Here is a 26882-nt window from a genome sequence, read left to right as displayed (position 1 = left end):
GCATCAAATGTTTTCCGTCTACACTAAGCCGAAGATATTTTAAAAGGCACCAGTCGCCGGCCATTTTGGATTTGTGTTTGAGGAAAACTCGGTCAGGGAAATCACATGATTATCGTGACGTCATCGTTTTCGGAAAGCTCCGTTTGCAAAATCTTTTCCGTCCACACGAAAACGAAAAGCCGGCCGGGCGTTTACAAATTCCTCCGGTTTGAAGAGCTTTTTCGTACGGAATAGAGTGGACGGTAGGCCTAACCGTAGAAACAAAGCTGCGTTTTCAAATTTCTCCAGCGTAGGGTGGACGCTGCCTTAGTAAGCAAGAAAATCTAGCATTAACACGTGACTCGCAGGCTGTGAACATGTTAAAACAATCCGAACACTGAGGTTATTCAAGTAAATACTTAGATTCAGCTACAATCTTTTCACCTGGAACAAACACTGAATCGACCGGCGATTTAATCCGTTATTAGAGTTAATGCAATTCCAGAGCAGTTTCCTAGTGGAACTGAATGAAGTAAAATCAAGGTTTTGATATCTCGCAAGACTTACAATGTTCATATTTGATATTTTCTTAGTCATACATGTAATCAAAGATTGGTATCAAGCTATTCGGTCCTTTAAAAGTAGCAGCGAAATATAAGCAACATTGTCAGGGTTATTCAAAAGGAAAATTGCCTTTATGTTTGCAAATCTAGTGACCTAAAGAGAAAAATAATGAAAATCAAAAGGCATAACCGAAAACTCTTGAAAGGCTGCGTTATTTTGATAACCAATTGAAATGGCACAAAAGACTTGGACTAACGTCACTGAGACTAAATCTGTCAGGGTTTTTGGTCATTTCGGAAATGAGTAGTTCAGTTTACTGTTGTTGCTACAACTTCAGCGATAGAGAAGAACTCGGCTGCACAAACATTTCCTATACCTGGTTAATCTTCTCGCCATCTTATGTAATGCTCTCATCCGTAGCTTTCTGACTTGTATACTGATGCATATAGCTGTACTAAAAAGACTGTTATAGTACGCCTTGAACCCTAGAATTAAGTTCAATGGGAACTGGTCCAGATGATGGATAAGCGAAAAATTCTCCGAACTTCTAACCAAGTTAGAGGTTGATCAATCTGGCTCACTGCTGCATTACAACTTATAAAGCTCACTTAGAACAGCAGCATCTTCTCATCGAAGTGCAGAGAAACAACATTATCTGACAAATTCATGATTAGTAAAATTTGCTAATGACAGTCGAAGAGGTGTAATTCCTTCCGTTCAGACAAGTTTAACGTAAACGAAAAATATTTCATTAACATCTAAATACCGTCGACTTTTATTTTGACTGAAAAGCGAAGTACCTGGAACATCATCTCAAATGTTTAAAAAACTGAAGAACTTGTAGTTTAAAATTAAGTATAGTCTATTTCGTGCACGCTTCTGATCTCCAGGGAAACATTATTTCGAGACGACAGGAAATCGACGAGGCAAATTCCAAAGAAAATACGAGAAAGGATAAAACTACTGAATGGCTCATTGCTACAATGTTCACAATACCCGCGATTAATAAATGCAAATTGAGTTTATTATGCATTTACATTTGAATATGTCTGTCGTAAATCAATTTTCAGGAGCGAAACGTCGCGACGGCAGTAAGAAGTTGAGCGGAGGAACGACCACAGATCATTTTCGATTTTCTTTCAAGCAAATTCATTGTTTTTTCTATGCCTAGTGAAGCCTTTAATGCATCTTGTTTTCATCAAAGGACACCCGGTAAGGCAAATTCATCATTATTTATTTTTTTTACAGACCATCGTTCTGTCTTCTCACAAACTGTGTTCTAGCTAAACTTAATAAATTCAGAGATTTCCCTACAAGGAACACTCAGTATATGAAACATGAATTCCACTCAAATAAACTTAAAAGCTTTAAACACAACTTATGAAAAATACCACGAACACAAGTTGCAAAATATTATTCACTGCTTAACGCTTGACCTCAAGAAAAGCGACGACCTGTTAATTAATTTTGCATGTACCAAGTTAAGAAAGAAGAAAGATCTGCCGCACTCTTGGCGCGAAGTAAGAGCTTGTGAAATACGAGGTTTTTTTGAGAATCCACAAAGAACTTTTCTATGTTTTCCGCTTAGAGTTATCTTTTTTGCGTCAAAGAGATCGGCTGCAGTATTTCAGTGAACATTATCACCTACACTTCTTTCGGCGTACCGACAAAGGGGCTACCGTAAGTAAATCGACCAACAGTAAGATGTTACACGTAGTTGATATTGCACGTGCGGTTTAAAAACATTTTCGATACCTTGGATTATAAACACCAGAAAACTGAATTTTGTTTGTCAATGTTTTTGTTCACTTTGTCGCATCCTGTTCTGCATTAAAAGAACTCACTGTTACTACAATTAACCTAAACCAAAAAAGTCTCGTAAATTTTATTTTGCAAATTTTGTTTTGTCTTAGCAACAAATTTCACCGCTGAGGAGTACTTAGGTTTTGATACTTCCACGAATGTTCTACTCTATATTTTTAGCTTTTAAAAGCTGATTACGTCCTAACGTCAAGGTACTTACATTATTGATAAAAAAAACTGATAAATGAATCGCTGGGTAAAACTCGGTTGTTAATTATGGCACGTAAACTCTCTTTGCTTCAGAGCGATGTAAACCGTCGAACAAACGTTTATTATTCGTTTTTACAGTAGTTTGAGAATGCGTTATCGTTCGCCGACTCATCTGCGATGATTTGAAATAAGTCACATTATTTACCTAACAAAAAGGCTCCATGAAATGTTAATTTCGCTTTGGATACAAAGTAAGGGATATTTTAATTTTATATGGCAGGCAACTTTCTGCAGGTACATTTTCGTAATACGACAACTATAATAAAAACGTTAAATTCAATTTGTGTATAAAATCAGCAAATTTGAATATAACAAACAGTTGAGGCTAAGATAAGAATACCGGAATCTCTTCTTTTCTTTTCAGCATATTCAAAATTAACATCTTTACGGCATTTCAAAGCTATAAAGCTTTTAAAAAACAAAACACGACTTATCTGTTACTATTCTTATATTAACGTCTTTCTTTAGTTAATATGGACGGTTACAAAGAAAACCCCGATATCAAGACCTATAAGTAAAATATGCCATTCGCCAGTCGATTTATTTTATTTTCACTTTACGTGCCACACACATTGTACGAATTGTCCATCAAAATACAGAGGCAATATTGTCGGTAATATAATTCCTTCCCTGGAAACAATTGTGAATGAAAATGTAACGAATGGAAAGTAAACAATTATTACAGAGGTCGTTCATTCGTGTCTGAATTTCGCCAGTATATTATCATTTCAGCGCGGTCTCGCAGTAGATATCCAGCCGAAATAATAGGCTGTAATTCACAGTAATTGAACGCTTAGTTCAACTTCCAGTTTGATTCACGGGCTAAGCAGTAGCTGTCACTAATGTTTCCAGTTAATACGTACTATTCGGAAGTAACAAGGTCTCTAGAAATTTCTCGAAGACCTCATTAACAGAAACAGTATGTATGTACTTTTGCGTTGTCCGATTTTGACACTACCATAGCAAAAGAAAATTAATAATACAAAGTAAACACTTTTTTATTCCGAACCTTATTCAAAACTACAAGTGCTGAAAGTGATTTTCGCGATAAAGAAGTATCTTGGACAGTTTTGAGAGAACCACGCAGAATTACTTCCTCGGGATCGTCCGAAAGAAGGATGAAATTAAAATTCAAGCGCTCATTTCATCTGTCAATTTCTTTTCTTAGCTAAAAACCTCCATAGGTCAGGCCAATTCATTAAGCAATTCGCTCAAAGAAAACGACTGATACAATGTAGAGGAAACAGAGTGACAGCCTTTGAAAGCTAAAAGAAAATCAACCTACGTCAATAGCAAGACAAAAGGCAAGTCTTTGAGCCAATCAGTGGCTTAGCTCAATTATTACATCATCATCGTGATCATACTGAACTAATTAATCATCATTCGGATGCGTTTTTAAAAATTCATACAGTGAAATAAAAACTTTATACTTCATACCAGGTATTTTAGAGATAAATATTACTTTTTTTGTAGTGCTCCGGCCCGAATTGTGAATTCTGAGCAAAACTTGATTTTTATCACCTAATGAAGTTATTCAACCTATTGTCCAGGTTACCATGATATTGCTTTATCTGTTCCGAAGTGTTGACTATGCATGTACAATGTATGTTATCGCGAGTATAAATATGACTAAAATAACAGTTTTACTCGATATTTATAAAAAGTCACTAGCGCTTTACTTTACGACTTTTACGGCATGCGTTTATGAATATACCTGTAACTACAACAGAAGAAAAAAGATATGGTAATCAAACACAAAAGACTGTGTTTGACTACATTTCCAAACAACGAGAAGAGAGTTGAAAATACGACGCGTAGCGGGGTATTGCCCATGAACTTCGACATGTTTGGAAATGTGGTGAAACATGGTCTTTCGTGTTTATTATTATCTTCTCAATCGAAATTTTACTATAAAACTAAATAGAAAACGGAGAAATAAGATCTTAAAAATATATGCTAACTACGATCGAATATCCAAAGACCGTCATAACAAACTGTTACAAATGGTGCAGTGAGTGACGAGCCAATAATCTAACCACCTACCGGAAATAAAACAGAAACAAGTAAAGCACGTGTGCTGTAGGAAACCGGTTTTTCCTAGTCAGTATAAAATCTGGAATTCTGAAGACATTGGGAAACAAAAAACGCTGCACAAATAGATCCCTTACTAGGACCCTTTAGTGTAAACTGAAATCTGGGGCGGATCAAGGGGGGTTCGGGAGGGGGGACTCGGACGAACCCCTAAATTAAAACAAATGAGACATTATGAAACGCTGACTCAGAACGCCCCATTTTCGAGGACCTCGATATATTTTAAGAATTTTCCGGCGTAGATGCCCCCGACACCTGCAAAGGAACCGCCTTCGGCAGTCCGTATCTGGAACCCCCGCTTCTCAAAAATCCTGTATCCGCCCCAGGAAGTATCGCTATACATTATCACTTGTCGTTGATTCGCCCTCCAGCTCAAAGTGTATGGTATTTATATTATAATCATGACATATGAAACAAAGAAAAATGCCAAGTTATACCAAAGGTACAATTGAACCACAAGAAAAACACATTCTTTCAAACATTTAAAACGGTCCCGAGGAAACGCAAAGACAGATAAACCGTTCCACTCTCTGCGGCTCAGACACTTTGTAAAGGGAAGCTTGAGCCTGGGCTCACGAAAGACTCGATGACAGTCGATTTTGAAAACGGTTTTATTCAGTGAGATGGTAGAAATTTGAGAGGCATTCATTGTAAAGTTGCTGAAGGTAAATTAACCACCTAGCGAATTTGAAAAGCTGACGTTAATTCACCAATAGTTAATTGGAGATAATTCAAGAAAAACACTGACTTTATGCCCTCTGGGAAAGCTAGCATGTAGCGCTGAGAGCATCCGCTTTTCAAATTCGCTATGGAAAAATTTGGTGGCAAATGTATGTTTTTCATCGGTGGGCTCGTCCTTTCGCATCACCATTTCCATCTTACCATTTCGCATCACCTGTCTTATGATTGTCAAGGTCATCATGTGACGTTAGGTTGACAATCAACGACGTATGCATTTTACACGGACACCCATTTGCTTGTTATCATTTTGGCTGTTTTTCAGGCACCTGCAAAAATGTTCGGTCGCCAGACCAGTTCGGGGCGACGGTCAATTACCAACAGTTGTCATGGTAACAAGTCTTAGACCTTCAAGAATTTAAGGGGCAGCTTGTTGAAACCGTGTCGTTATGTTCTCTCATATACTAAGTGGCCTTGTTCGGAGGTTATCTTCTATTAAGCGGATTCAATCGTGTCTGCTTACTTAACGTATTTCCAGATAACTGTACTAACACCTGAACATTATTTATTCAACCGTTGATTTTTCAAGTTCCTTCTAATTCATCTCATTGCCCGAGGGAAATAGCTCTGACAATTTGAAATCATTCTCACTTCTTCGTGTAATTGCAAAATCAGGTGGATTAAAATGTATGAACTTAAATTAAAGACGTAATGAAACTGCTGGCTTGTGTTAAAGTTGCAATACGATTTGTTTGCACTGATAAAAACAGCATTGCTAAATCCATCAACATCTAACTATTGTTTTCTGTGCGTGTTAGACTTTTAGCTTTAGTGGTTCAAATAAATTCGCGTTAAAGCTGACGCCAGACAAATGACATTCACGCGCGTTATTTACAAACACTTCAAAAGTCCTCTGGCGCGGCCAATCAAAACTTGGAACACAGAAACCAGCAATTAAGCAGAGGAACTGCTTGTGAAGAGGAAACGGTTACTTGCAGGTCAAAAATAGCCTTTGGCTGGAGTAAAAGGTTTTATTCGGGACGTCATTTCTGGATTAAAATTTGCATGAAAATTTCGAAATAATGCGTAGGAGAAGGGTGTAAGCAAAACTCCCACAACGTCTCTACTGACATGCGCAGTAGCATTTAAAGCGAAACCGGAACACTCTTGATTCACTGTTACTGGATTCGCTCTGTTACCCTGGCAAGCACACACGGATTTTTCTTGTTATCCTCTTTCAAGGGATGGGATGTGATATCTGGCATATTGATTGACACCAGGAAGGTACAAGGAATTACTAAGAAAGGTGAACAAACGATTATTTGCACTGAATGATTTTATTCTATTATGTGTCGCATAGTTTATCGATTCAAGAAAGTTGCTTTTTTACTTTGTTCAGTTGAAAAGAGCCTTCTCGCAAATAACCTTGAGGAGACCGCGCTTCAGAATATAGAACCGCCCGATTTTCATACATGTTCTGTGAAGTTTTATTTTGAGTAACCTCAAATGATAATTCGACGAACTGAAGAATACCAGATTTTACCCGTTGTAAAAACATATTTATAACGTTCATGTTGGCTTTTTCTCGATCTCGCCTGTTAGAAGAGCAGGTAAAAAGTAGTCCTGCTTCTTGTACATGCAGTTGTGACACAACCGAATAAAATAACTGCAATGTATAAGGACTAATATATGTTATAGAAGTTCCTTTTTTCTCTATGCAAATTTAGATAAAACTAATGGAGTGGGGCTTAACTAAGTTTTGTAAACAATGAATTTAAAAACCTTTAAAGTTGCCTATTTTCTAAGCTAGGGACACACACATCTACACAACTGACATATGAACGAGAGCTTACAAAAGAATTTGTGTTACATTGTCGTAAGTATTTTTTACACGCATTTTCGAGTGTACTTGAAATTTTCGAAGATGTTACGATTCTTTAGCATGTATACGCTAGATCATTTGCTGCCATGTTTATAAACAGCAAAGAATCGTTCTTCCCAGCTGCTCTCAAAGCAATTAAAGCAAAACAAAGTGCAATTTAAATGCAAGTCATTTTTAGTGTTTATTTATAAATCTCCAAACACTCTACCGATGTTGTACTGTTTGAAAAAAACATGTCACTTGAGTCAAAACAATGGATTGAACTAAGAACATATGAAGACGTTAAGAACTTCCTTTTGTAAACATAAATGGACAATGTCGCTAGCCTTTCTTAAAAGTGCATGAAATGTGTCAATGATTTATGGGAAAAAGCTTTGATGAACTATAATTTAATCACATAAAGTAATCTCTTCAGATTTTCTCAATTTTCTCCAAACTTTCAAATGAATTCGAATCAAATGAAAAGACATCAGTTGTATGTCGTTAAGTATGTCTCATATTGCTATGTGTCATTTCTATCTCAGTTTTGGTCTGTCAATTGCCGAGTACAAAATCATAATTTTGGGTAGTTAATTTTCGGCTATTTATATCAAGGTACGTTCTGTCGATGATTGTGCTAGAAGGGGGACCCATTTATCCAGTTGAAAGAAAAAAAAAGAATAAATATCAGGGATTTAACGCAAGCTACAACAACGGCAAATAAATGCCCTGAAACAAAGGGAAATTGTAAATCTCAGAATAGTCCTCACTCTTTGGTGAAATTCGTGAGCAGAATATATCTTGTGGTTACGAAGAACAAATTAATTTCGTTTCATTTGCGTTAAATGAAGAATAATGAGAGTTTCCGCTACAGTTATCACGTGACATCCTGAAAATCTGAGTTTATATCTTCGGGTTTGTTTTTCAATTTGTGTTTGGTCTCACTCCCCTTCTTGTACATTCGAGGTTTCTTTCCATTCAAAGGAAGCCAAACTTTATCGGTTAACGTACGAGGCTAGCATGATCACTTTACCAAGAAAGTACTAATGCCAGCGTTTCTATGATCAGTGTAATATCTCTCAATATATACGTTGAAAGCAATGTCTTACTCGATAAATGAATTTACAAATAAAATTTAATAGCTTATGCATTGCTTTCCTAAGCGCTTTATAGTGATTAAATCCTAGATAAATCCTTGATTTATCCTAAATTAATCCTAGAAGTTTCCGCCCTCTGAAAAACAGAAAGGCAACCAGGCCCAGAAACTCTCGTATGCCCAACTTTGTCAGTCGTCTAGGATTTTTCAAAATATGCTATAAATGGCAGGCGGGTACACTCGCGGGCGATCAATCAGTTCAAATCACGCGCTCTACGTTGCAGTTTATTGTTAAAACTAGAACACTTCAGTTTAATAGTGCCATCCATGGGCAAACTGCAATAAAGTTGAAAAATGATTTTGTAGTAATTGCAACTAAATATGGAATTGCAGTTACATTTGTACTAGGTAAAGAAAGTTCAGTTTTCGTGAAAACAACTGAATCTCGTGCAATATGATTTAAGACAGTAACTTATATTTTTAGACATACTTATTAAAAGCAACTGTTGCTGTGAAAATACTTTCGTTAGCCTGTTCAAACCTAGGTTGTCGACTATCGAGGAAAAAACGAAAGTTCCTTATCTCAGTTTCCAAATCTCTCATTGTGTTGCTACTGTTTTCTCAAAATCCTCATAATCTGCATTCTACAGCGAGCTCCAATATATCTTCTTTAAACAAGGAATTTGACAATCTGGCCAACCTCATGCAAAACGTTTTAAATAAGTGTGTTAATTTCCATATCCAGTTCCATCTTCGCCGGGCGTCGTTAGCTAAAATCACGTCCTAATGACTTCATGACCTGGTTGACAACTTTCCTACATACAAACAAACATACATACATAAATACATAAACTTCATTTAAGCTCGAATTTCAGAGTAGCTTGACAAGCTAATATTTCCGAGAACAAAATAATTGATAACGAAAAATTAAAATAGAAATTGCTATTTACATATTTACAATTGACTTATATTAACTAATTATAAAATTGTCATTTACATGTTTCATGAATTGGCTTTACTGATGTGCTTTTTAAAGTCTGAGAAGTTACATAACCTTATAAAATTGGGTAGAGAATTCCATTCTTTTGTTGCCAGATAAGTAAAGGAGTGGAGACCAAAAGTTGTAGTTTTAGGTTTGGGCATTTCCAGTATATAGTTTCCACGCATGTTGTATGAAGTAGAACGGAACGAGAACATGTTTCTCATATAGGCCGGATAGCTAGTGAAAAATAGACTTTTGTACAAAATAGTCAGGAATTTACAGATGCAGAACTAAAGATAGTATCGGCTTTCCTATGATCTTGGTTTAACTGTGGATTTTCCAAACATAGCTAATGTACTCCCTACATGCTCAGAAAGCGGAGTAACAAGCGGCCCTTGCAACAACAAAATTGAGCACAAAGCAACTGTTATCGTTGTGAAGTAGATATTCTGTGGAATGATTGCTAAATAATACAAATTAACATTGAAGTAAAGATAAGAGTAGCATCTTTCGCAGCCATTCTACGGCATACAGAGGTAAAAAAAAAGTGTCAATATACTCTCCCGAGTTTCTCTCGACGCCGCCATTTTGGAAATTACGCAACAGCAGGGCAAGATGACATTTGAACATAAACTCATAATAAAAACTATTAAACCAAAACGAAAGTTTACTTAAATAACCTTAATACGAACGCGAAGAGTTTTGTGAGAAATTCAGTAATAATTTACCTGACAGGAGAGCAATAACACCTTGACAGCCCGGTGCAATGTAATACCCTTTTCAGAGTATTAACAGTGCCGTACATCTTGCAAACCAATTACGCGTCCAAGTATTGAAAACGCTCTTGAACATCAATCTTGCTCTGATGGGTTCAAACTAGAGAAAGTAATTGAGAAAAGCAGTGTCAAACATATTGAACGTATGATTTATTCAACTGTCTTAATGATAGTCTGTAAAAGAAAAACGTAATTAGCCACAAACATTTTCCTTGTTTACCTGTCTTTGAATCTGATTGGGCGGCGTATCACACTGAAGCGACATTTCTGTGCTAGTTAAGCAATAAAATCGGACTCTCGATAAGGACAAACGTGATAATGCCCCTAATTACGTTCGCCTTTTATTACAAACAAAACCTCTTTTCATAATGGTAAGAAAATAGAAAGAATCACTCTGCGTGAATACTGAATAATGGTTTCTTATTATTATTTTTTTTTTTTACCTTTTTGGATTATTCATCCCTCACTGTCAGTAACTTAATTTTTTTCAGGAAACTAAACATCCGTTTATAAACGCGCAAACGTATTTTAGTAAAATATATGAAGTATTTTATTATTTTATACATGCCCGAGAGAAATTTTGTTAGCCGCTAATTCAGACATATCAGTTGCCAATGATCATACTACGAGAAAAAGCGAACTTTGTTTTCGGATCCATTGAATAAGAACTATTGACAAAGAGACCAAAATGTATTTATCTTTAAAATCAAAATTAATCCTGTTATTGTCAAAACATAAAGATATCTTCTGCACTCCCTTTTTTTAAAAGGCAAAATTATGTTTGAATTCAATCGATTTTTTCTGGTCTTTCGTCGCACAGCGACAACATTTCAACGGTTTTTAGAAAGGTTACACAAATTATGTACTTCTTATTCAAGAAGTAATGTTTCAAAATTGTTTCAAAACAACACAAAAAAGAGCATTTTGGGTCTACTCAAGAGTATTTCTACGTCGGCATCGTTGTTAATCATATATACTAAATATTCAGTTAAATCGAGAATAACCGCTAATTTCGAAAATACCTAGCTGACTTAAAACATTTTGATTACAACAAGGCGTATACGCATCCATGCAGGGTGTTCTTTGGTGTGAATTGTTGGGTTTTCAAAGGCGGTGGATAAATTACGGTATAACCGCGTTGATATGTTTGAATTATCCATGGAAGACATCAAGAGTATGATTCCACGCGCATTTAATCTTTCTCTAGACCGTCTGACGTCAGAGTAATATAACACATTACTCATGCGTCGTATTTCAAATACGCATTTCTCTTCGCCTATACACACGTCACTGCAACTTCAATTCAAGAAAACGCCTTGAAACTTCCTTTGCTTTTTCTTTTTTCTAGCCTGCCATCGTTAAGTATTTCTGTCAAGATGTCCTTGTTTATGTTGTGTCTTCTAAGCAGCTGTACGCTCACTCTAAGCTTCGCCTCCGCTGAGATGAAAACACAAGGTATGAAATTCTTAGCCTATTGTAAATGCCAGTCTGATCCGTAAAGTAGTTAAGTTTATTTGAAATAGGATTTTTGGTCATGTTTGTGTTTTAACGCATATCATATAGGCTTGGTTTGGAATTGTGTTCGCGAATTTCAATTTGTTTGCTTGAGACCCATCTTACTTAAAATGGTCTACCTCCATTAAATACGATAAGGGAAATTACAGTTTGAATTTTCTCTTGCATTAGAAGGTCCACATTTCTGGTATCTGCATGAGATTTTGCTTGTTTAGTTACCTCTCAGCGGGTTTATTCGTGGCGTAGCGGTTTCTCTAAGAAGTTCGCGAAGTGACTTTAATTCTATTACAATTTCTATTCCTCTGACAAAAAATAATTGAATTTCACACTGCATTTTTTTCGGCGATGCCCGAAGCAAGAATTGAGCCTTCTTTTCAACCTAGCTGATCGATGTTATGACCCCCTGGTATAAAAACATCTTTCAGCTTTAAAACATATGTACTGTGTCAGACCCAAATAATCGACGAATTGTGTTTTCCATAAATTTTTAATGATATGAAAACATCTATACAGTTGCTAAGGTTGTAATATCTCGAGCAGAATGTTATTTAGAGATTTGCCTAGTAAGTGAAAAGATATAAATAGCATCGATAGAATATTAAAATTCGCGGTTTTTACTTTAAGAGGGTAAAAATCTCACCGCCATAAAAAAAAAAAAAAACACCAGTAGCGCCGAATGAAAAACTTTTTTGTCACTTTGCTTTGTGTTTTATTTCAATGAATGTTCGACCACCACTGGAGTTTGGAAAAATAAAACGGTGAGGTGCATCTATGCTTTATAAAACAGGACTTCTGCAGATAGACACTAGTGTTGTAGTTTCGAAATTTATTCCACTCTAAATTAAAGTGCGTCATTCCTTCTAAGAGTAAACGAAAAGTTGAACTAGTCGCCATGTCTACAGACATTCGCTGCCATGTTTAAAAGTATGGACCACGCATAAATCAACTGTTATCACGAGATATTACTGATATTTTGCAAAATGAAATAAATCCCGTATTGACTTCTCCCTTGGAGGTACATGAATAGAACCAATTTGCATGAGTACAAGAAAGGAAAATTAAGCCACTTCAGCTCTTAACTCTGGTTGGCTCTCTTGAGATTTCACAAATCTTTACTTTCCGTCTAGTTAATGGTTTTCATAAGCCAAAAAACTTCAAGAAAATTGTTTCAAATAGTCCTATTGATGCCAACTTAGAAATTCGAGACTTGCGCCTTTTACAAAGATCTAACTACCCGTGCGTGTCACCTAAATTGATAAAGGCGCTTGTGAGCTGTATGCTAAACTTACTTTCAAATTAAATTACACTTTCAAATGATAGCCTTCAGAATTTCGGTAATTTTGATTTCACGCTTCAATTTATGATAGAGAGAGGAAATGCACGAGATTCCTGACCAACCAGTATTTAATTTTATCTGCATTTACGAAGAACAAACGAATTCAAACGCCTTGAGGACCTGCCATTAACTATACGTGTTCAGTTTTTATTTGAAACATTTTACCTCTGAGCCAAAATTGATTCTTGTTGTGTATTCTAATAGTCTCTCGATTCATTAACATGGCAATGACATAAAAGGCATTTAACAGTCTCCCAATGAAAAAGCCGCTTTAATAGAAGAAATTAACAAATTCACTTTCGAGTTTCATGCGATAGCTGATGATCTATTCAAAATACCTGAAGAATATTTTCTGCGTTTGCCGTGTTTTCCCAGAAACTCATGGTATAAAAAACAAAAGGTGACAAGCTCTGTGGTAAATATAGCTAACAAAGCTAAATATATAACTTTGAACAGAACTATTCCGTCGAGTAAAGCAGAAACGGGTGACTGATGAATCTCAAGTTCATAGCCAAAACAAGGTATAGTCTGTCAGCCTTGATACTCTCTTAGTATTTGCCGATAAGTCATGTCCGCTTAAAATCAGTACGGTGTTGACGTAAGCGATAGTGTCAATTTACCACCCTTATTTTAATACAAAAAGGTTAGCTTCGTGTTGTTTTTAAAAATTAACAAGAAAATAATTAGTTCGTCATATATGTTCTATCCGATATTTCTAGAAGGAGCTAATGTCTGTTGCTCGCTGATATCAAAACATTGGTTTTTACATTTTGCGATATGTCTATCGTCCGTTTAATACAGTAATACAGTATTAAGAACGAAGACTGCTGTGATTCACATTAAAAAGATATACGTGTTTATCTTCTTGAAATGATACTCTCAGTCAAACCAAACTTTCAACCACAACATGGCAATGCAAACGCAATTCGATTTGGTGCCATATTTAATTCACAACACAGTGTGCAAATCTATTTTTCTTTTTTATATCCTTCTGTTTAGAAACTTACGAAATACGCACCGGAATGCAAACTGCTGTTTTGTTTTATGGTTATTTTGTATTTTGCTTCTTTGCTCGTTTGCAGCTTTACACCATAAACTATTGTTTTGTTAAGCAAAAAAAAAGTAACGAAATCGTGTTGCACGAATAACAAGAAAGTCTTAAATCATGATTTAGTTTATGTTGCCGGTTTTCTCGTTTTGCATTTAGCATGTGCTGTTTCATTTAACTGAGTGACGACTCAATTTTCTTCCTGTGGAAATCCCATTTAATTCCACTGACCTTTGAAAAAGCCGACCGTATGAGGTTTTGATAAATCTTAAAATGCCAAGGTTAACAACGGAAACAGATTGTTTTTATTTTTTACACGGGGGTAAATTACACATGTCAGAAAATGCAAAATGTTAGGCATTAAATTACTTGGTCGCACTTCAGTTCACTTTGACAATGTAATATGTTATTTGATTCTGAATATGAGGCTTTCCTAAAACGTAATTATATTTAATAATGTTGCTCTGTACAATCTGCCGAGAAAGCATGATCCATTTTACGAGAAGTGTTTGGGTTTAAAAGAATAATGCAAAACGGCCTATTACAAAAGTACCATAAAATGAAAGGGTTTTCTTAGAATGTTTTTAATAATACGGTGACCAAAATGTTTTATCATATGTAACTTGTTTGACGCAATGTTTGCCTTATTTTGATATTTTTGTCTAAGGGCTAGATCTTGCGCATCACTCTCGTCTGCAAACTTCAGTCCGATAAGGAATTATTTGATTTGCAATCGAATTGTGTGTAACCTGTTTAAACATAGAAATCCACTAACAAGGCTTTCTACGTAAAGCGAAATGACGTCAAGGAAGTAATAAAGCTTTTAGTATTAAATATTTAAGATCGGATTTTTATTGGTGTTTGCGGACCTTCGATGTTAAAACCTGTATGGACTATAAAGCAGATAAAAGAATATTTGATAAAATGATACTGTGACATATGATTGCATTTGGACACCAAAACGTCGAACATAAAACAAAACTCTTAAATAATTCACTTGTCAAAAGATTGAAACATTAAGTAAAAAGAACGTGAATTACGATTGTTTGGGTTTTCATAAATGTGAAGAAATTTAAGTAAAATGTTTTATCTAAAAAACCAAAATTTGTATCAACTTTCGGTTACAATATCTTAGAAAGAAAAATTTGTAGGAACAATCTTGATTAGAACGAATATTAAACAATTATTGGATGAGGTTTTTGCGATATCCAGAATAATCAAGGTCGAGGTAGGGTTTGTTCTGGATATCCCAAAGCCGAATGTAATAATTGTTTTATTGCACATTGAACGAAAAAAAAAAACAATGGAAGTCATGTTTTTACTTCTTCACTGACGGCAAGCAACACAAAGTGCGCGAACTTGACATAATTACCCTCACAAATCATGCACCGCGGTCATACATGACATGATTACCCGTGACCTTGAGTGTCCTTGACATGATTATTGTATAATCTGCAGCTAGATGACGTCACAGGCGCTGATTTCGAAAATTCACTATACGCTTTCGGCCAATCAGAAAAGACATAGTGAGTTCAATGTATAATAATAGTATAAATCTACTAGCTATCTATCATGAATGCTGCTTAGTCTCTTGTGTTCTCTTATTGGCTACGTATGCCATTGACTATCTATTGTTGTAGGTCTCGTTAATAGTGAGCAACCTAACAGTATGCGGTTGTTAACGAAAAGGCGGCTACTTCTTTTCAGACTACAATGTCTGTGAAAAGAATTTAGATAAAGTTTTGAACCATTAGTGCTGGTGTATTTACACTAAAACAGTTAAGATTATTCGTGATAGTTGACGGGGACGCAGCCCGAGTCAACTATCACGCGATAGAAATCTCCAGCTTGCAATCTAACATTTAAATATTTTTTCACACAGACACACTGATGTTTCCATACCATAGAAAATATTTGCATCTACAAAAACGAAAAAAAAATTAGTTGTACGAGAACTCTAACACTGCCGCCGTGACGTCATGTGAAACACTTGATCCATACTGCGAATTTTTACGTACCGTCTACACTACGTCGGAGAAATTTGAAAACGCAACAATCACCGGCGGTTGAAAATCTTGATTACATCCTGAGGGTTAGGATAAATCACATGATTATCAAGACGTTGTCGTTTTCGAAAACCTCCGTTTTCAAAATGTTTTCCGTCCCCACTAAAACGGAAAGCTGACGTTTTCAAATTCCTCCGGTGTGAAGAGTGTTTTCGAAAAGCTCCGTTTTTGGTCTGGATTAGTGTGGACGATAGGCCTAACCGTTGGAATAAAGCTGCGTTTTCAAATTTCTCCGCCGTGGTGTGGACAGGGCCTTGGTTTTTATATATGTGCTCTTAATTTATTCCATTCAAATTGTGCTGCGCTTAGACCGTACTCAATATGCGTTTTTTACGTTCCACAGAACGACTTGGGAACACTACCGACGACCAGAGATTATTGAAATACCTTCTGCGGGATTACAAGAACCGCAGACTTGTTCGGCCTGTGAAGGATCGTTCTAAGGCTGTTGTCATCGGCTTTAGCGCTGAGTTAATTGGTGTCGCTAAAGTGGTAAGAAAGAAATTAAAATCGTCGAAAATTTTTAAATGACTACGACTTTGAGCAACTTCACACGTTGCAATGTTCAGTATTAACTTCAAATCGTAAGCAACCTAACAATAATAGCTCACTAAGGCATAAAACCAAAAGCAATTGAATGGCTTTGAATTAAATGACTTAAGGCTGTGTTCACGCTTGGTGCCTGAGCGCTGATGCCTGGACACTGGTGCCAGCTGGACGGTGGTACAAAATAGTGTTGCGTTCAAACACAGTGTACTCCAATTACCCAAGTACCATTTAAAGCCCGAATTCTGGTGAGTACTTGGAAAAAAGGTGTGTTCACATTAGTGCGATGCCCAGCGAGAATCGCACTGTAGCACCGTGCTTGGGCACCAAGTCTGAACATTGCCTAAGACATGCAGACAATGAAAGACGAACGAGTAACAAGATACATGCATCCGTTAACTAACTACAGTGGAACCCCGTTTATACGACCACCTTCGGGCCATGGAAAATTGGTCGTATTAACGGGTTGGTCGTATTAAAGGCGTTCTTTAAATAGGAAAATGACTGACTGAGCTTTTTTCTGGCCAGAATAAAGTGGCCGTAATAACGAGGTGGTCGTATTAACGGGGTGGTCGTAAGGCGGGGTTCCACTGTACTTCAAACCCTGATGTGAACAAGCTAATTCTCCTTACGTATTCTTGTTCAATCTCACAGCGTTAGTTTGGAGAAGCATAAGTTTTATCACCCAATTTCCTCGTTGAGGATATTCCCTTTACTCCATAAACCTTCCGCGGAAAAATTCACGATTTTGAAAATGGGAAGCACGTGGTGCGCTGATGAACAATTACGGTTAAAAAGATCTAATACAACATCAAAATGTTTCGAAAGATTTGACTAAAAGCAGTATGTAAACTCAAGAAGACACGCAAAAGATCTTGCTGATAAAATTTCAGGTTTCAGGGAGCATGCAGTGGTGTTTCATAAGCTTTCTACACATTTGTCTGAAAACCCTTCCAAGTCCGAAGACATTAGATTTTAATTTCACAGATATTGAATGCTTTAGATTTTGTCTCTTGTTTTAAAATGGTGGATTAGACGGATTGTGAGTTGCAGTAACTGTTCTCTTCTTGGTGTTTACCTAAACAAACAAAGAAAATTTCTGACTCGTTTTTTTTGGTTCTGTTGTTTAATCACCTAAATATTTTATCAAATGGGGCTCCCACAAACTATACTATAGTGGCCACCTTTGTTTAATTTTTATGAACTAAAATTGAATAGTAATATCGCAGACATGTATTTTCAAAAAGAATCCGCACATTTTTTGTAGGCGTTCTGTGATACCACAAACTGATTACTGTGTTTGGTTTGATTTGTGGAATATACAACAGCAAATATGCCTTGCAAAAAGCAAAATACATACTTAGATTTGTCGGCGCATCGGGTAACTATGCGTAGAAAATGATCCGAGACTGAGACTCGAGACTGACTGATTGGTGTGAATATCTGATACTCGACAAATTTATGCACATAATTTTCTCAATGAATGCGCCCTTCATATAGAATTTGACGCACTAGCCACTGTTAATAGACTTAAATAAGCCTGTGTTCAGGTGCTGGCTAAATATCATGAGCACCAATCAATCAGAGGAATAATTTTGTTCACATCAGAGGAAAGGCTGGTGTGGTTTACACGAAAAAGAAATACTCAATTAACAGAATAAGGGCACAAATATTAGCATTAATAGGCCTTTTGCAATGAACTGTCACATGGCGCACAATCCAACGTATACACTACGTGGAAGATAGGTAAGACATCTTCCAAAGCAAAACGACTTGGCTTCTCTTAACTTTGGAACTTCTATAGCCTCCCCGCAAACGCTCTTGGGACTCGTCACTCGTTCTCCCCTCCCGTCCCCCCCTTCCCCCCCCCCCCCCGGGCCGCGTGACGAGCCCTAAGAGCGTCTGCGTGGGAGTTTATCAACAGGAAGACCTCACAAGATTTACTGATCCCACCGGAACTAACATTTTCTTTGTCCTCGTTTAATTTCCTGTTTCCTGTCTCGGCTGCAGCTCAGTGGGATTTCCTGGGTAGTTAGATTTTTGGCCCCTTCTGATATACCATAATATTCAGTTCTGTTAACAGGAGGCAAGCGTACGGATTATGCATCATTTAGACACAAACAAAAGCTTTCCCTTTCCTTGTTGTCACTCTTATTAAACGGAATTCTGTGAATGTTGCAGGATGAAAAGGAGCAGATAATCAAGACTCACTTCTGGGTTCGTCTGGTGAGATTATCCTTTCTCTAGTTTATATATCTCAGTGCATAGATATTTTAACAAAATGTTTTTGATTGTCTAAGTTTTGCCACGATTACTGGCATTCAACATTTTAAAGAGGGGCATTTTTCAAACTATATAACGATTCTGTACGCCCCCTTTATAAGTATGGTTACAGAAATAACGAGAGACATATTTTGCTTATAAAAGGGATGGTTTTGTGCGCTCAAATGAAATAATAAGTTTCATTTTCCCTTCTTGAATACAACGAACAACGAACACTTGGAATTCTGTTATCCAATGAGAAACTCGCGAAATTACTTTCAAGCACTCCGCAAATTCTAGTGCAAATTTTCATGTAGCTCACCACTGACAGCTCCCCGAGAAAGCACGGGCTTCGTCAATTTAACCAACTGAATCACTGGAAATATTCAGAAACTGATTTTCATTTCACTATTTAATAAACATGGACTGGGCAACGCCATGTAAGATTGATTTTTTCGAGTGAGCAACTGTGTTATCATATCAGGCTTTCCTTTTAAGCATAGTTCTATTCTATTTTTATCTTCCAAAGGACTGGAACAATCCTTACATGACGTGGAAACCAAGCGATTATGGCGGCGCCAAAGAGATTATGATTCCTCCTGAGATGATCTGGGTACCAGACGTCATTCTGTACAACAAGTAAGTCTTGATTTCTTTGAGCTTGTTTGGTTACAGTCCCTCTTACTGTCTTCCTGAATGTCTGTCTGCCCGCCCATCTGCCTGTCTGCCCATCTGCCCATCTACTCGTCTGTCTGTCTGTTTGTCTACCTACCTGCCTATCTGCCCGTCTGCCCATCTGCCCCTCTGTCTGCCTGCCTGCCTGTCTGTCTATTTGTCTCTTTCTTTTTGTCTGTCTGTCTGTCTGTCTGTCTGCACGTCTGCCCATCTGCCCGTCTGCCCATCTGCTCGTCTGTCTGTCTGTTTGTCTACCTATCTGCCTATCTGCCCGTCTGCCCATCTGCCCCTCTGTCTGTCTGTCTGTCTATTCGTCTGTCTTTCTTTTTGTCTGTCTGTCTGTCTGTCTGTCCGTCTGCCCATCTGCCCGTCTGCTCATCTGCTCATCTGCTCGTCTGCCCATCTGCCCATCTGCTCGTCTGTCTGTCTGTTTGTCTACCTATCTGCCTATCTGCCCGTCTGCCCATCTGCCCCTGTCTGTCTATCTGTCTATTTGTCTATCTTTCTTTTTGTCTGTCTGTCTGTCTGTCTGTCTGCCCGTCTGCCCATCTGCCCGTCTGCCCATCTGCCCGTCTGCCCGTCTGTCAGTCTGTCTGTCAGTCTGTCTGTATGCATGTCTACCTGTCGGCCTGACTCCTGTCTGTTTGCTGGTTTGCCTTGATTTCTAACGTCTTCTTCAAATTGCTAATTAACAAACGCATCTTGCATTTAAATTAATGCACATGTTGTCAAGTTTAAACCCTGTCATTTATCTAAGAAAAATACAATACCAAACCAACGCAACGAGTGAATTCGATGATCAGCACTTCGGACTTTAGATTGGGAGGTCGCTAATACAAGCGTGACGAGAGCTCATTCGTAGCCGGAGACGAAAACACTTTACTCATAACGTTGATACTCTAAACTAAAAGTAGGGGTTCAAATTTTGGTGGCGAATTGTCGGCGAAACCTACCAAAATGCAACAAAATGCAGCAATCCAACCAAGAAGAAGCAATAAACAATACTCGGTCCATGATACGAAAGCTATGATCAAGAGCCAACGCTGATGAGCCAGGCTTCTCAGATACCAAGAAACATATTAAATACGAAAGACTGAGCGTTACTGCATTTTCAAACAACAAGAAGACAGCTGAAAATATGACAAGTAGTGAAGTATTTCTGACGAACTTAGAGGTATTTGGAAATGTGTGCAAATGACATATCTTCTCAATCAAACTGAAACTAAGGGGAAAACGGAGAAATAAAATCGTTTATTATAAATTCTATGGTAATGTAAGATCGGATATCCAAACACCGTTACGGTCATAATTTGTTTTGTTTCGACTTAATGCCTTATTAACAAGTTTGAGAAGCTGACATTCAAACAGACCTAACCTTTACTTGTAACAGAATAACTCTTTGAAAATACCTCCATCGTCAGGTCCTTAAATTAAGTTACTCAGCATGGGTAACTCGACATCAACCTCATTGCACCCACTTATTTCTCAGAATTCCTATCAATCTGAGCTTTTCTCTCCTAGGGATTCCTCTTCTGATTTTCTGCTTCCTCCCACTAACAGGTGAGAATGACAAGACTTCCCCCAATATGCAACAATTCTAACGCTTTAAACGATTTTCATTCATCTCTACAGTGCTGATGATCGACTTAGTTTGAAAGCCACCTCCGGTTTCACAACCTACGTCAAGGTACGACATGATGGCAACCAGACTTGGCGGGCTCATATCATCTACAGGAGCATGTGCAACATCAACGTCAAGTATTTCCCGTTCGACGATCAAACCTGTAAGATGGTTTTCGCGTCCTGGTCTTATGACGTCAGCGTGATTGACTTACGAGAGAGGCGTGGTCATACAGACGGCAAAGCTGTTGCTAAGAAAGAGAGAGGATCGGACGTGTTCCAGGAAAACGAGGAATGGACTGTGGAGTGGATAGACATCGAGAGGAATGAGGTGCGTTTTTAATTTACCGTTAAAAAAAGGAGGCAGCGTGGTCGAGTGGTCAGGGCGCTGGGTTTAAGTCCCGCTCTGACCACTTAGCCGGAGTTGTCTCTCGGTAGACTCTTGTTCAATTCCTTGGTCATGCTTGTAAATAGCCAACTGGTCTGCTTCCCGCCAGTTGGGATGTTTAAGCCTATTATGTTTAGTTGATATGTTTGTTTCTTTCAGTTTAAGTGGCATGCCTGTGAACTAGCTAGGCATTCATTTTGCAAAAATGAGAATGCATAAGGCCCTTCATTTTCTATGCACAAGACATACGTGGCATACTTATGTCCTCCAGAAGAAATTGCAACATTTATATCACGTCCTTAGAGGTTCTTAAGAAAAAACAGCCTGGGTTAAATTTGGTTGTCGTTGTGGCTTACAAATCTTTTACTCTTCCTTTCAACAGAAAGAAAATGATTGCTGTGATTTACCAGTGGCGGACTTGACCATTACCATGCTTCTGCGCAGACGTACATACTATTACGTCATGAGCCTGATCTTGCCTTGTACTCTCATAGCTTGTACCATCTTCCTGGAGTTTATTCTCCCAGCAGAGTCTGGTGAACGAGTCGGCCTGGGTATCACTATTCTTCTATCAATGGCCGTGTTTCAAGAGTTGACGTCAGAGAAGCTACCTTCAAGCTCTGAGCACTTTCCTCTTTTAGGTAAGAATCATGCACTTAAAACCTCTGTTCCAACGGTAGCGAGCAAGATGGTTCATCAAGTTATAACACCGAAATCACGTTTGGGTTTCAGGTAGAAATAAGAGATTGTATGCTAAACTGACTTTCAGCGAAACAATTTTACGTTTCCGCGCTGATTAGAATCAGAACTTTTTTCGCGGTTCCCTGAGATGATACCGTTATAATTGCGACTATTGTGGTTATTGGTAACTTTAGTTTGAGGCAGGTGAACTTCTTAGGACTAAGCTGTTTACATTCAGTGTTTTCAATATTAACTGGCTGTGAAGATTGGTCTTTTGTTGTTGTTTCACCGTCAAGCAATATTTCATCGCGTCAACGTGTCTACTGTTTTCCATAGTGCGTACTTTGTGTTGTAGGAAATTATTTTGCACAGCCGAGTCTTTAGAAATTGCTCACTCAGTGGCAATGTCGCTGATTTGCGCGGTCACTGAAACAAAAGAGAGCGCCTGGGGACAGCTAGGAGCCAGGGCACATTCAGCAGAGTCTCAATTAATAACTGAATTTCTTGCTTTCGCTTTTTGCAGCTATGTACTATTCAGTGTCAATCATGGAAATAGGTACCGCCCTCGGGGCCACGTGCATCATACTAAACTTTCATCATCGCAATACAAAGATGCCGGGCTGGTTTCACAAGATTGTGTTAGAATGGCTGGCTAAGCTTGTGCGATACGAACCTCGCGTGACCAACCGACACTTGTCAGATTCAGCATCTGTGGACGAAAGCACGCAAAAGATGATTCAATCGAACGCTGCCTCGGAAAGGAAACGGAACGACGCGTTTGATCTGGAAAGAGACTCGATCGAATTTGAAATGGACCTCTTTGAGGAACCTCGTGGGGGACGTGACCAGGTGCTCTTAGCCCAGAATGGAAACATTCCCACAAACCACGTTACCAGGAAGCGCTCGGTCAAAAGAAAACCGCAGGACACTGAAACCGAGACAACTGAGGTACAAGTATCCGAGGCCAGGTTTCCGGTTTACGATGGCAGCAAAGAAGAGTTTTACAAGAAACAGTGGCAAGATGCAGCCAGGATCCTGGATCGGTTTCTGCTTTTGGCGTCGGTCGTGATAGGCTCCGTCTCAGCGATGGCCATTTTTCTGCAATCTCCTCGCATCAGGGGACTTTTTATTCCGTAACACAGGGCCCGCTGTGATTTATGGGAAGACGCCGGAGATGGCTAGAAACGGCAAGATGTTGCTTTGTTTTGAAACTTGCCCTTATTGAACAAAAGTGGTCTTAGTCAACAGAAAACAACAATGCGCCTTGACCATCTGCGATGCAGACGTTTTAGAGACTTGGGTGTGAATTTGTGTGTTACTTGCAAAAAGTGTGAACGCTTTTAAAAGAGTGGCAACGTTTGTCAGCTTTCGTCGCTTCACACAAAAATTTTGAGAGAAAAAAGACTGAGGGAAAATCGCTACACGAAACAGGGGTTTCAAATTGACGTCTGCGATAACGGTCTCTCGATAAAATAAACCACGCAAAGCCATTTTGGGGGAAAACACTTCAGCTGTAGTGAAAAGAACATTGCTGATTCAGCAGCAGGCGATAGTGTACAGAGAAGTCTCTTTACGCGAACGGATAACTTGTGAAAACGTTCACTCCGCCATTTATGGTCTATCCCTTTTTCCTCTTTAGCACAGATTCAAACGACGTCCTTATTAGTGCACTAGAATTGAAGCTTGAACAATAACAACAAAACAAACATTTAGGTCCCCAGAGGTCGAACATTTTTATCCCACCCCTTCCCCATTCCCCTTCCACCAACGGCGCTTATTGTGGAAATCAAAAAAGGACCGAGACTTCACTTCGTCAATCCCTTTTTCATCGAGCAATAAAACAACACCTTTTCGCCCCTCCACCCCTCGTAATCTGCAACGGTCCGTTATTACATGTAAGGATAAAAACATTGTTTGGTAGTGGGGGAAAATGAGCATAGTCTCTTGTTGGTAGTCGGAGGTACGAGCTGATTTTAAATTGGATCTTAATTTTTGGGCTGGAAGATGTACAGAAATTTTGTTCTCGTTGCTGTGAATGGGATCAGATGTACCTTAGCGGTCGAAGCTGCGAGTCTATCTAGCACAGCCTTACATACAAAGAATCCGCGCAAAAAACGGAGCGAATTCTCCAATGATTAGCTTGTTATCATGAGAAAATGTGAAACTGATAACTCATGTAAGAGTAGCTTTTTATGATGCAGTGCTTTTACGCTGCCTTCCGCAGTGTATCATTTGCCATATGATAAATGTACATAGCCGCCTAAACATTTCGTAGAGTTGTATTAGTCATATCAGGAACTGCTATGAGTAGATTTCTAGTTTTCCACAAGACTTTGATTTTTCGAGAAAGTAATGTTATAAAAACAGATTCTAACCAGACAAAGGAGTTTTATCTAGAACTCAATTATTTTTGAAAGTCGATGCATATATGGTAGATGTGCATCTTATTTGAATATTTCAATATTCTTACATTTTAAAAGAGCTCAGTCACGGTTTACGCATATTGAAAAGTTTAGCCTCAATTTTTCAAATTCGTCGTTTGTAATCCGTGTCAATCTTCTCCATCCTTGGCCATCCTTGTTCCTTTATGGTTTATCATTATCTCTTTGGTGTTTCTCTATTTTATTAAACTGTTATTTTCAGGTTTCCTACCATTTAAAGGTAATTTTATATGTGGCCAAAATAACTCAAAATACCGTGACTGAGCCCCTTTAAGCTTACATCGCCTGTCCATGTGACAGGTAGTGAACAAAGTTTTTAGTCTTGAGCTGTGTGGGCTTGCCGCACAACAGCTGGCTCATACAGCCTCATATTACATCTACTATAGTCACAAGACATGAACAAGCTGTGACCGAAAATAAATTCAGTGTTTCAGGACAAGCAAAGATTGTGCACATTGTGTATGTGGGCTTGTCACGCAATCTTCAAAGAAAGGATTGCGTGACGAAGCAAACAAATGACAAATGACATAGCTGTGCTGGGAGCAATAATGATGTGGGTTAGGGAGGAGGAGGCCAGAAGTCTTGCCAGACTTACTAGGCACGATTTTAAACTGTGTCGGAAGACCATCAGTCCAAAATTCAAAGCTTGCGAACTCTAAATCCTTTATATATAAGCGTGTCCTGAAATGAGTAATATGTATACTAAGGTATGGTCCACTTCTAGTTGTCACACTTCGCCTCCTCTCCCCTCCCCCACGGCCACCAGTTCGGGAGATGTTTTTCCTGTACATTGTATTCACCACTCCCGGGCACACAGAAAGAGACCATTCCCTACCCATCGGAACTGCTTCTTTTCAGAGGAAGTTGAAAAAATATTATTTCTGTGCGTCCCTGCTTACTCGAAATATAATCCTGAAATTGCCTCCAAGACCGACAGAAAAAAATCCTTTGAATTACTACGTATCGCTTCCGACTGCGAAAAGCGAAATCTCAGTTAAACGATGATTAAACACCCAGTTGAGTTACAATACTTGCGTTATCAAGATATATGAAGAGTTTTGACATGGAAGAGCCGGAGAGTATCATTTTGTCATGTGTGTGTGCTGTAAAAATATTCACACCTCGCGAAAAGAAACCGGCATTTTTCGGACAGGATTCGTTTGTTTTGATATCCCCATGTAGGCTCAAGTGCTTGGAATTATGTTCACTGCCTTGTTTTTGTTAAAGTATCTCGAATGAAGGTATACTTTTTTTTCTGATGAACCCGTTCATAACCTTGAAAAGCTATAAAGTGCACAGCGTCTCCACGTGGTTCAAGTTGAATTCGATCATCACGTATGCACGGTATCAGACAGATATCCATTGAATAATATTCACAACAAATCTCTTAAATACAACTATCAGAATAAACAAAGCTTACTAATTTGAATATATGAAATTATAAAGCTTACAAATTCAGACCATTATGTATGCTTACGCTAAAGCAAATTAAATCGCATCAAGATCGCCTCTAGCACGACATAATGTGTATATAAACTGAATTAAAATTAATTACCATTTACACTAACACCTACCTTAAAATGTAGCTTTCAGCTTCGAAAGAGTGACATCCCCTAGCCATTCGACGATAAACTCTATTGATGGTCATTTATACTCCGACGAAAGTCTCAACGAGGTTAGCAACCAACGAAGTTATAATTACAGGCCGTTGTGTACGCGAACCATTGTGTCTCCCCATGGGTCCTTGCGCGTGTACTAAGTTTGATTTGGCCTACCCCTCTACCCTCGAGACGAGACCGCTTGAAAAAATCTCCAGCTTGGCCTAAAATGGGGGAGGGGGTGGGAGAGCGCGAATGAAAGAAGGGGAGACTGGAAGAGAAGAAGAACGCGCTCTTTCACGTTTTTCGCGGGTTTCGACCAAACACTGAACCCCCAGGACAGCTGACCCCCTACTGACCCCTTTACTGACCTCATGTAACATCAACAGGGAAAGACATTTGGAAAAGCCAAGGTCTTTCAAAGGGACCGATTCAAGTTCGTAATGAATTTTAGTTTAGCTGAAATTTCCAATATGGCACCCGGACGCGTTGCATATCTCTAACCCTCTTCTCTTGATTGCAAGCAGAGGTTTGGTTTACGGAAGATTGAGCACAGAATAAGTTGGGATACCATCAAGTATGGTATTGGTACCCATTAGAAAATTA

General features: G+C 38.3%; 1 protein-coding gene and 1 long non-coding RNA gene across 3 annotated transcripts in view; one reads left to right on the top strand and one right to left on the bottom strand.

The window, feature by feature from the left end:
* Positions 1–1257: 1257 nt before the first annotated feature.
* On the top strand, positions 1258–26101 carry LOC145497755 (neuronal acetylcholine receptor subunit alpha-10-like). Of its 2 annotated transcripts, XM_081477602.1 has the most exons (9): positions 1258–1755; positions 11449–11555; positions 16409–16557; positions 18793–18837; positions 19403–19512; positions 21070–21108; positions 21181–21499; positions 21939–22197; positions 22761–26101. In XM_081477602.1, exons 2-9 carry the CDS (start codon positions 11477–11479, stop codon positions 23372–23374), a joined length of 1614 nt encoding a protein of 537 aa, XP_081333728.1. In that variant the 5' UTR covers positions 1258–1755; positions 11449–11476; the 3' UTR covers positions 23375–26101. The 2 variants fall into 2 exon arrangements, with proteins under 2 accessions (XP_081333728.1, XP_081333729.1); XM_081477603.1 differs by lacking the exons at positions 1258–1755; positions 21070–21108 and having other exon boundaries at positions 10695–11555.
* Positions 6159–26882, bottom strand: part of LOC145497842 (uncharacterized) — a 20784-nt gene continuing 60 nt past the window's right edge. The window contains exons 1-3 of the long non-coding RNA XR_014050735.1: positions 26253–26882; positions 10053–10200; positions 6159–9157 (exon numbers count right to left, since the gene is read on the bottom strand). The exon at positions 26253–26882 is cut by the window's right edge and continues 60 nt beyond it. This is a non-coding gene — a long non-coding RNA (uncharacterized LOC145497842). The remainder of the gene's footprint in view (positions 9158–10052; positions 10201–26252) is intronic.

Source organism: Orbicella franksi, chromosome 9 (genome assembly GCF_964199315.1).
Source record: "Orbicella franksi chromosome 9, jaOrbFran1.1, whole genome shotgun sequence".
Taxonomy (NCBI): Eukaryota; Metazoa; Cnidaria; class Anthozoa; order Scleractinia; family Merulinidae; genus Orbicella; species Orbicella franksi.
The sequence above is the reverse complement of the archived record's forward strand: the minus strand, read 5'-3'. Positions and strand labels throughout refer to the sequence as shown.

What these genes read in the sequence shown, in the direction of transcription:
- LOC145497755 (XM_081477602.1), top strand. Translation starts at nt 11,477, where the DNA reads ATGTCCTTGTTTATGTTGTGTCTTCTAAGCAGCTGTACGCTCACTCTA. An exon ending in GACGTCATTCTGTACAACAA is followed by an intron (nt 19,513 to 21,069) that starts GTAAGTCTTGAT and finishes TTTCTCTCCTAG; the next exon opens with GGATTCCTCTTCTGATTTTC. An exon ending in TAGACATCGAGAGGAATGAG is followed by an intron (nt 21,500 to 21,938) that starts GTGCGTTTTTAA and finishes TCCTTTCAACAG; the next exon opens with AAAGAAAATGATTGCTGTGA.